Genomic DNA, 11,169 nt, shown 5'->3' with positions numbered 1-11,169 from the left:
AAATGACTGCAGAACAACAATTTGCTGCACTCCCTCATGTGTGCAGCCAATGAGGGGTCCCTGCTCATGGCAATAATAACACTCTCTATTTTCAATGGATGAGGTGGTGGTACGACGGGTGTTCTTTGGAGACCAGATTTTAGGGCTAACAGAGGTCGGTGGGCTGTGAACAGGAGATGAAAACACCCCTTTGTGTGTCAACACAAACTCATCAGCCTGTACAGCAGCAATGGCAAGAGTTGTAAATTTCTGTTCGTTTAAGTAGGTTACCACTTTTTCTGGGAGTTGACTTTTGAACTCTTCTAACAACACCAACTCACGCAAGTCATCTAAGGTTTTTACTTTTGTAGCGTGACACCATTTATCAAACAGAGTTTTCTTTTCTCTGGCAAACTCCACATAAGTCTGGGTGGCAGATTTTTTCACATTCCTAAATCTTTGCCTATAAGCCTCTGGCACAAGCTCGTATGCACGCAGGACAGCAGCTTTCAAAATGTCATAGTCCAAACTGTCCTCAAGTGAAAGAGCTGTGCATACCTCTTGAGCTTTCCCCACCAATTTGCATTGAAGTAAAAGAGACCATACATTCTTTGGCCAGTGTAGTGCACCTGCAATGCGCTCAAACACTGTGAAATAAGAGTCTACCTCAGTTTCTCTAAATGCTGGGACTAATTTGATGTGCCTACTTACATCAAAGCTGTCTTCTGGCTTAGGGGATGGTGACTGCGGGGATGGTGACTGCGGAGCTGACCGAGGTGTAGGAGGACTGGCAGATACAGAGGCTTCCCTCTCTATCTCCAGAGCCCTCTCCAGAAGGCGGAGCATAGCTTCCACCTTCAACTGCTGCTTTTTTAACTCCACTTCCTTTATGCGCAGCTTTAACTGCAGCTCTTCCGCAGAAGGGCCAGGTTGAGAAGGGAGATTTTTCAGTGGGGCAGGAATACCAGCAACAGCTCCCAGCTTGACGCCCTCTGCAGGACCTGGCTCACCAAACAATCCCCTTTCATGCAGTTTAATACACAGGAGCTCTTTAAGCTCTTTTTTCTTTGCATTCAATGGCACAGTCACATCTAAGAAATTGGCAATAAGAATGAGGTCATCCTTTTTACATCTGTCCAACTTTTCTTCAGTTGGGCCTAAAGTGAAATCCTCCAATTTAAATTCCATACTCCCACACAAGAAAAAACTGCCAACCAGAAAAAGCAGAGCTAACCCAGAACACAGGTAACCCACCTGCAACAACGGCAATGAACAAAGAACGAAAGAGCCCACTCACCAAAAGACCCAACAAGAAAAAAGGAAAAGAATGGACAAGCCCCCAATTTATGTTACGTTCTTAGTCTAGGCGAGTATTGAACCCACTGGCCCACTCCCGCTCCACCAAAGCAAGAACACAAACAACAATATCTTTTTAAAGTGCTAAGCAGCCATTTATTTTCTTCAGCAGTGAGCAGTGCCAAAAATAACAAACAAAACTCCCTAATGGTCCCTATGCTTTCCTATACAAATGAAAACCAAACAAAAGACAATTCACTTACCTAACTTTCTAAATGAAAAACGAGAAAACTCAATCAACAAAAATGGCTTCTCACACCTAGGCTGCTGCAGTAAAGAATATATACAAGGTGAACAAAATACACGATTGCTACTTGACAAAACTATTTACAGTAGTGATGGCCCGCTTGAAGCTGAAGCTCCGGTGTGTGTGTTAAAAAAATCAACACACTGCTTCAGAAGCACTGTGTCGAAGCTTGATTCGTTTGGCCAGAGCCACGTGATCAGTGACGTCCGAAGCTTCACTTAGAACCTAACTGCTTCGGTGTCTGATTCAATGGTTTATAAGGAAATGAATCATTTGCGGGATTTGTGGAGTGTTTTGATGGTGACAGATAGCGAACCACTGATCATTTCACTGAGAGATTTGGAGTCAGCGAGGAATAGGAGGTTCTGTTGTGTGGGAGAATTTTGAGTTGATTTTGGTGAATCTGGTGGGTTTTCCAGCTTTTTGTTCTGGCTGTTTGCTTTTGTTTTGTGCGTGTTTATTTTATCTGAAAACGGGAAAAAGGTAAAATGTCAAAAATCTGCTTCCATAATATAAATATCATTAAATAACTTTAGAAAAACTTCCACTTGACTCTTTACATGTAATGTTGTAAAAATATATATTTTATTGTTTAATTAATCTTAAACTGCTAGTCTGCCAAATGTGCAGCAATTGAATTTATTTATTCTCTTTATCTGATGGTTTGGTAGACCCAGGTAGACTGTATAACTGCATCTCTACCAGTTTCTCTGCACTCCAGCCTCCTCTTTTCCATGTGAAGGGATTTTCGATAAGGCAGGAGAAATTATCTCCACGAAAAGGAACAGGTTTGGCCATCGCACACTAGAACAAATTCTCTTCTTAAATAAAAATGAAAAAGGGCTACTTTAAATGCATCATGTTTTTAATTTGCAAGTTCATAAGCATTTTCCCTTTCCAGTTCACAATCAGTTCTACCCCCAGGTCAGAAATATGTCTTGGAAAATTTCCCTAATATAATATTATTTATAAATATGCCCGTCTAGCGGGCCTGATTTGGATGGGTGAGTGAATACTCATGGCGATACAGTGTATCTGCAGAATTTTTCTTCGCTTCCAAATAAGTGAAGCAAAGTTTGGCATCCTCAATGCACTGCCTTGTACCATGTATCATAACAAAAACAGAGTGGGTTGGTTTCTGCATTGCAGTTTCTAATTCTGGTTCATATATTTTTGGAGTGCTTTGTTGACGCCGCTGTACAGGGTAGCTGGATCCTCCTCAGTTTTTTGGTTTTTGTTACTGGAAGGAAAGGATATATAAATTAAAATAAATCAAATGTTTAAAATAGTGTCAATAACTGTTTAAGTTATGCATTCACACTGTTAGTCTTTTTGTGTGTATGTATGCATGTATTTGTTTGTTTGTTTATAACATCGGCTGGCCAGTTATTCTGATTGTACATTCATGCTAAACTTGGTAACTAGTTACCAAGTTTCCTTGTTTATTATTGGAATGTTAAATAGTTTACAGTGACAAAAATGCACCCACCTGTCATTCTAAGGGTTCATAACTCTAGATCCATTCACCTCTATCACCGCCCAGTCATGATTTGTAGAAACCAAAATAGGTTTTTATCAGGCTGTCGATTTCTTTCTTTCTTTCTTTCTTTCTTTCTTTCTTTCTTTCTTTCTTTCTTTCTTTCTTTCTTTCTTTCTTTCTTTCTTTCTTTCTTTCTTTCTTTCTTTCTTTCTTCTTCATCAGAATTATTGTGTAAAGGCCAAGAAAGATGTCTAGCGGGTTTACTGTACCAAGTGGCTCATTATGGTCTTGACATATTGGTCCATTTGATTGACCTTTATTATTATTATTATTGTTATGTATTTATTTTATTTTCAGTTGTTACAGATGGGACAGGCATGACTTGGGGATAGGACAGGGAGAAAGAAAGAATGAGAGAAAAAAAAACCGAGGGGAGAAGAGATAGTGAGAAAGGGGTTGAATAAAAAAATCATCTGGATCACCTGTCGAGAGAAGAAAAAACAAACAAGAGAGCAACATTATAAACACAACACCATCACAATAAACTAGCTAACAGTAAATAACAGTAGATACTAAATATTAAATGTTATTGTGCAGCACACAATGTGCTTTGAAGTAGCAGGCAAGAAAGGTGTAGTTTGTGTCTATGAACAGTGAACACCCGTGTGCACGCCTGTGTGGATCAACACGCTTGTATTCAAAAGGTTTCTCCATGTAATGATCTGCTAGGGCGTGTGGGGAGCCATAGCCCCGTCCCTCAGGGCATGAAGCAGGTATGGGGGAGATTGAGGCCCCAAAGTACGAGAACCCAAGGACGACCATCAGAGGGGCAACAGTGCCACCTGCCTGGGAAGAGCTGAGGAGAGCCTCAGACGCAGGGTCACCCAGCAGCCAGACGGGGCTGCAGTGATGTGTTCGCGGGCACTGCTGGCAGCCAGCAGTACCAGAGAGGACCGAGCCCCAGGCCCAGAGGACAGAGGCCTGAGGGCCCCCTAATCCCCGAAGGGGCCCAACTGGGCCACAGTTGTCAGGCCCCGCCAAGCGGCCACCAGGAGTGAGGTGGTACATACATGAGCGCCCAGCCCCAGCCCCAGACGCCAAGAACCACCAACGCATGTCTGACGGCATCAGCAACCGGCAGGTAGGGGAGATAGGCCTCCATACCTTGGAGGACCTGAGATGTTCCCAGAGAGGTGGCGTCTGATACCTGACCTGACATACAGTATAGACACCGACGAACAGGCGCACACAGACACAAATGTGCATTCCCTCATATGCACATAAACAAGTACTCACCCGACATGGAGACAGACACAAATAGACACTGTACATACAATCACACTTCCCAAACATACTCTATACCTCAGGTGCAGGTACCCTTTCTCCAAGAGAGGCAAACCACACCTAGACCCATGAGATGTAACCCTTTTCCCTGGGGTGGACGCAAGCAGACCGCCCCCATATCTGCAGTAGCAGGGACGCCCCGCATCCTGAACCCCAATCGGACGGCCAATACCTCCCAGCCCCGGCGGTCAACAGAGAATGGAGGTGAGTGAAGACCCCAAACCTCCCTCCGCCCGCTCATATGTAGTGTTGCTGCATGCTGTTCTAAAGTGCATTTAAAACATGATGCTTCCTACCAGAGAGCAGCACGGCTGATCCCGAAAACCCTCAGTGTCTATATGCATTTAAAATTGAGGGTAGAGCACCAGCGCCAGAGGTGGGTTTGAATACACAGACCATCCTCTGGACGCTGTATAACCCGCCCACCCCCAAAGCCATGTTTATTTCTGATTTAAAACTTGATACTTTAACATGGAATTGGCTTTCAGACTCAACCTCAATGGCTAAGTCTCATGACTATTTATTTTGCCTGGGAAATAATGCAAGGCAAAGTAGACAGGCAAATCAGTCTTATGGTTTGAATGTGTTCAGTGGAATCATAGGCAAATAACTAGGGAGGGAAAAAAACCCAACATGACTGGGCTGACAACCAACTCATTATCTACTCAACAGTGTGAAGTAAGTCATGTTTTAGACTGTATGAACAGGATTTACATTAAGCATGAAAACTAAAAACAGATGAGTACACAGACAAACAGATTGTTTGCAGAAGTGGAAGTGAAATACTCTCCCTGCAACACTGAGCGCATCATATTTGATATATGATACACTACCTCATACAGCAAAATTTTAAACCCTGATCCTCTTGTATGTTTTTGCTTAAGATGAGCAAATTATGAGTAATATGTTACACAAAAACGTTGCACAAATTAAAACTCATCTGCAAAATGACCTTTAATTTCTTTTTTAATTGCCAGAAGATTCAATGAATGCTCCAGTTTTCTAGAAAAAATTTGAATGTTCTGGCAAATTTTTCATTGTTAATGCTTTACAGGGCGAGGAAATCTGATGTGTATATCGTGTGATATTAAATGTTCAAATCTATGAAAACAAAAGAAGAAGTGGTGATGCATGACTGTCCTGCCAAGTTCCTCTCAAAAACAAAACTTTATCCTACAGCAATGATAATGTCTATGTGTTGCTTACCTTGGTGCTCTACTGGAACTGGCAAACTTGACAGTAGCATAATGGATTTTGTTTTCCTCTTCTTCTTCTTTCTTGTGCTTCTGGGCCTGAGCTGGGTTGATGTTGGAATAGAGAGGATCTGTCTGCTTCTTAGAAAACTGAATGCTGGCATACTGAAGGCTGCACTTCTGCTCTACTGGTTGCTTCTGTAGACACGACACATTTGTGATTCTCAGTACAACTGTGAGCCTAAGCCTGATGCAGTTCTCATGAATCATCAGTCAGTTTTCTGTAACTGTAGCCTTTCAGCTTTAGTCTGCGAAATGTGAAACCACCTTTTGTACATGTATTGATCTTCCTGACCTGTGCACTTGTGCCTGGGCTCTCTGTAGGCTCAGGGAGCTTTCTTGGGATCTGCTTTTTCCTAGTTGGAGGAAGAAATAAAGGTTTAGATTGCTTAAACTAACTGAAAAGCTTTAAGTAAAATAATTAAAATGATATGGTACTCACCATATCGATAATAAAATCCACATGAGTATGACAACAAGAAGAATGCCAATCACTGTTCCAGCAATGATTTTCCACATTTCTGAGTAAGGGGGATAACATGAAAACTCCTGTTACATACACTGTTATATATTATGTTTCCAACTTCTGGCACCATAGAATAACAAAGTGTTACTGCCCTTCAGACTAAGTGTAAAGCCAAGTTTCACCTTGTATAACTCATGAATACGTGTACTTTTACAACACTCAATGGAAGAACTGTTTCCTTCCAAAGTAGCTACCTAATGATAGATCAAATACATATACATATTTTCAGAACTTAGCTGGAAATCCTACACCTTTGCCCACCTACTTTTCTCCAAACCCTCTCCTCTTTCAGCTTCAGTGTGGGGATTCAAACTGGATTCAGACTGCAACAGCAATGATCAAGTCTGTCATGGTCCTGCGTCTGTGACCCAGGGTTTTGAGTTTTGGGAATGTTTAGCAAGTTTTTTTTTTTATCTTTATATTATAGTTCTGTATTTGATATGTATTATCATTCAGGCTTTTATTATTATATGGCTAAGTTCATGTTCCAGGTTTTGGTTCTTTATTGTCATTCCGTTATGCACAGTGTTTGTATTTTATGGTCTTAGGTCTGTACGTTACTGTTATCATGCCTCCCTGTGTTCCATTTAACAAGTTCAGTCTTTCCTGTCTTTATTCACTGGTCCCTGTGTCAAGTCTACGTATCCGAGTCTCAGTGTTCCTGTTTTATTCTAGTCTCCTGCCAGAAAAAAACTTGACCCCTGTTTCAATCCAGGGGCTCAATGTTGACATTGTGGATTATACATAAATAACACATAGACAATATACTGGACTGGGCTAAAAACACTACTGCACTTTACAGGAACGGTCAGGGTCGTCTCTATTTTTTGAGGCGGCTGAGGTCCTTCAACATCTGTCAAACAATGCTCAGGATGTTCTACTAGTCTGTTGTTGCCACTGCTATCCTCTATGCCTGCTATGCATGCTGGGGGAGCAGATTGAGAGTTGCTGATGCTAACAGACTCAATATATGGATCCACAAGGGGATGGAGCTTGTGGGGATGTTGTGGGGATGGAGCTGGACTGTCTTAAGGTGGTGTCAGAGAGGCGAATGTTCTCCAAGATAAACACAATGTTAGTAATAATAATAATAATAATTCCTCCCACTCACTCCATGACATGCTGGCTAGCCACAGGAGCACGTTCAGTGAGAGACTGAGATTACCAAAAAACACCACTGAATGACACAGGAAATCATTCCTGCCTGTGGCCATGTCCCTGTACAACTCCTCCACCTAACACACTGTATACACTGCAATAGCTACACCCTTTTTGCACATGCTCTTCTTTCTTATTCAGATATTTATTAGTAAGTGACTTATGTGTATGTGTCCCACAGGTCTGGCCCGGATCTGGTATCAAGCTCGCACTGCTGGCTGACTTCTGGCATGATAAGATGTATGTCATCCAGATATGAGCCAGGGCTGGCATAGATGGCACTGTCTGTGTGATGGCATGCCACATCTGGCTCGATATAGCTCACATACTGCAAAGAATGACGGCTCTTTGGTGGCCCAGATCAGGTTTGCCAGAGGTAATCCACACACATGGGCCAGCACAGGACCACCACTGTGTCTGCAACTGGCCTTGTGCTCGCCCATGAGTGGGACACCGCTGGCAAACCAGATCTGGGCCACCAAAGGGCCGTCATTCTTTGTGGTATCTGGGCCATATGTAAGCACATTGTGTGGGCCAGATCGGCACCATACCAATTTTGCTATGTCGGATATATATATATTGTGCTGTTTCTTATTTCTTGTATTGCCTTTTTGTTACTGTTTTTACTGGAGCACTGTAACCCACATAGTTTTCCCTAGGGATCAATAGAGTATTCTGATTCTCATTTTGAAACTTGTGTCAAAAAAGTTCACTGAACTTGGTATGTACAGAATGTTTTCCTTCATTGTGTGGTTGTGTGCATGAACCTAGCACAGTAGGATTTATTTCTAATGGTCACACGAATGTACGTCACAGCACGCTGCTGTGAAAGTTCAACTGGTATGCACAATTACGTCTCACTTCCAAGAATGCCGTGCTATAATGGGAAACTGAATTTGCACAGCACAAGCAATAGAAATAAGAGCGTTTCAGACTGCAGCAATCGGCATGCAGCGTCCTATGTGAAAGGGCCTTAAAGCTGTCTTTAAAATACGATGGAGGCTCTGTGGTAGTTTGGGGTGGCTTTTCAGCCAGTGTTGTTCAGGATTTTGTCACAGTATTTGGAATTATGAATGCAGACAAGTGTACTCTGATCCACCATGCAATACCATCTGTAAAGCATCTGATTGGCAACAACTTGATTTTCAGTAAGTAAAAGGGCGTACCAGTGCCATTCCCACTTAACCGTACAGCAGCCAAGAGAAAGGTCAAGCTATGATGTCCTCTGTTGTTCTGGACTTTACACTGGTAAGCCCCACTGTGTGCAGGACTAAACTTGTCAATGGTGAAGGTTTGTCCATGTGCCTTTGGTGAGTCTTCTTTCTCCTTGTACCAGGTGTAATTAGCTGCTGGGTTAGCATCACTGCTACATGTCAGAGTCACTGAACTGCCTTCAGCTATCTCTCCAGATGGAGTCACTGACACAGAGGGAAGTTTTGGAGCATCTGGGAAATTATAAAGATTATTCATTTATATTAGCATGCAAAGTATAGAGAAGCCTTTGGACAATGAAGAATACTTACACTGAACATTTATAAAGACATATGATGAGTTGATCTGTCCATACTGATTCTCTGATTTGCAGAAGTAGTTTCCTCTGTCCTCAGAGCTGATGGAGGTGAAATGATGACTGCCCTCTGGTCCTAGAGGCAGTGCTTTATTCTCCTTGTACCAGGTGTAATTAGCTGCTGGGTTAGCATCACTGCTACAGGTCAGAGTGACTGAACTGCCCTCCGCTATCTGAGCAGAGGGACTCACTGACACAAAGGGAAGCTTTGGAGCATCTGGAGGACAGTTTATAAAGCCTTTTATTACACTAACAAATATAGCAAGGCAAATATTTGCTTAGTGTGTGTAACTCATGAAAGCAAATGATGACCCTTAAGCCATGAATCATGTTACAGAATAATGTTCTATTACTTTGTCATAAAGGACAACATATTATTTCTACAAATCCACTGATGTTGTTTTGCCCAATAACTAAATAAACTGAGACTGAGTGTGCCACTTTAATTTGAGGGTAAATTGAAATTGTGGAAATCCTGTACTTTACTGTTTCCACAGTATTTACTTAAAATTGATTCCAGCACACTAAATACTCTCCTGCTACATTTATTCCTGCATAGATTTGTGTAAAATGAGGGCCTGGTGTGTTAGTTAAATAGTTGTTTTGTAACATTTTTTTCCTACCTTTGTGCAGATCAAGCAATAAAGAGGATTTAAGAATATTATTAAACTAAAACCATAGTCTAATTTCATGAATTTCCCTATGTGTCTACAGTGAATTAACACAAAAAGAAACTTTGGAGTATCTGAGTGATAACATTTCAAGACACTTCATGATCTCTCAGTAATTACATATTCAGATTATCTAGGGTTAGAGGTAGTGCTAGGGCACAGTTTATCACTAATGATGATTTAGGTATCATAGGGTTAAATTGCACTTTTCTACTTACACTGGACATTTATAAACACACGTGAAGAGTTGATCTGTCCATACTGATTCTCTGACTTGCAGGAGTAGTTTCCTCTGTTCTCAGAGCTGATCGAGGTGAAATGATGAACGCCCACTCGTGGCCAAGTCAGGAATAGCTCCCCCTTGTACCAGGTGTAGTTAGCTGCTGGGTTAGCATCACTGCTACAGGTCAGAGTGACTGAACTGCCCTCCACTATCTCAGCAGAGGGACTCACTGACACAGAGGGAAGCTTTGGAGCATCTGGAGGAAATATGCTAACATATGTTAACTGTAAATTAGGTCCTACTTGTTGTAGAACTTGATTGTTCTATGTAAAGCACCATATACAATCTTTAAACTTCTGCTTATTTCCTGTACAAGAAGAGCATCAGAAATTAGCTATAAAGAGAGGACTGTGTTAGGGTCACATAACATTAATTAACTAGGTGAGCCAGGATTGGCTGATCCTGGTTAGGCTGTGGTTGGTTAGTTAACTATGATCATAGAAATCTTTTTTTTTTCATTCATCGGGAAACAGATTTCTTACAAAGGCTATTAGAAAAAAGCAAATGGAAGAATAATATAAAATCATATCTGAATAAGATTAAGAGAAGCTGGTCAGGATAATAACATTTCAAATTCAGTCATTCTTTAGGGTGTAATCTATTCGTCTAGTTCATAATTGTTCAGGGGAGGTGTTCATACAGAGAAGAGTCCATAGACATCTGTCTTCTAAACTGTGGTTCTAAAAAGTGACATATGTGAATTATGCTGTCCTTAATGAAGCAGTGCCCCTATAAATATTGTGAGACAGGATATGCTAGATGATCGTGCTGACCTGTAATGCTCTTTTTACTTAGTTGGAGTCAAGGCATTCACGACAACTGGCTCCACCAGTTTAGTCACTGAATAAACCTACTCCCAGGCAGGTTTGTCCTTACAGATATGTAAGCGGGAGGGGGGAGTTCTTGGCAAATTGTCAACAATTTGATTTGGCTGAAACTTAAATCCACTGACAGAGTGAGTTGAATTGCTCATTATGGAGCAATAATATTATTTAGGTTAGAGTCATGTGTAAAGTCTTGTGTAAAGTATGCACTGTTTTTTGGTAACTTACAAGAAGAAGGCTCCAAATATCAGCAGTTTCACTCACATTTTACATTTATACGAAGATGTTTGGATTTCCTGATTCCCAGCTCATTTTCTGCTGTGCAGTTATAAACTCCAGAGTCAGATGGCCGGATGGACGGGAGGCTGAGCTGTTTTGTAGTGGACAGGGGTGTTTGCCCACCTTCCTTGTACCAGGTGTAATTAGCAGCTGGGTTAGCATCACTGCTACAAATCAGAATCACTGAAATGTTCTCCACTAT

General features: G+C 41.6%; 1 protein-coding gene across 1 annotated transcript in view; it reads right to left on the bottom strand.

The window, feature by feature from the left end:
• Nucleotides 1–3,169: 3,169 nt before the first annotated feature.
• Nucleotides 3,170–11,169, bottom strand: part of LOC113024542 (hemicentin-1-like) — a 54,375-nt gene continuing 46,375 nt past the window's right edge. Inside the window, exons 31-37 of the mRNA XM_080302613.1 lie at nucleotides 9,800–10,060; nucleotides 8,867–9,127; nucleotides 8,510–8,788; nucleotides 6,102–6,180; nucleotides 5,955–6,015; nucleotides 5,613–5,797; nucleotides 3,170–3,544 (exon numbers count right to left, since the gene is read on the bottom strand). Of these exons, the coding sequence (XP_080158739.1) occupies nucleotides 3,541–3,544; nucleotides 5,613–5,797; nucleotides 5,955–6,015; nucleotides 6,102–6,180; nucleotides 8,510–8,788; nucleotides 8,867–9,127; nucleotides 9,800–10,060 (1,130 nt within the window). The 3' untranslated portion in view covers nucleotides 3,170–3,540. The remainder of the gene's footprint in view (nucleotides 3,545–5,612; nucleotides 5,798–5,954; nucleotides 6,016–6,101; nucleotides 6,181–8,509; nucleotides 8,789–8,866; nucleotides 9,128–9,799; nucleotides 10,061–11,169) is intronic.

Source organism: Astatotilapia calliptera, chromosome 6 (assembly GCF_964374335.1).
Source record: "Astatotilapia calliptera chromosome 6, fAstCal68.1, whole genome shotgun sequence".
NCBI classification, from domain to species: Eukaryota; Metazoa; Chordata; class Actinopteri; order Cichliformes; family Cichlidae; genus Astatotilapia; species Astatotilapia calliptera.
This window is presented reverse-complemented; position numbering and strand designations above follow the sequence as displayed.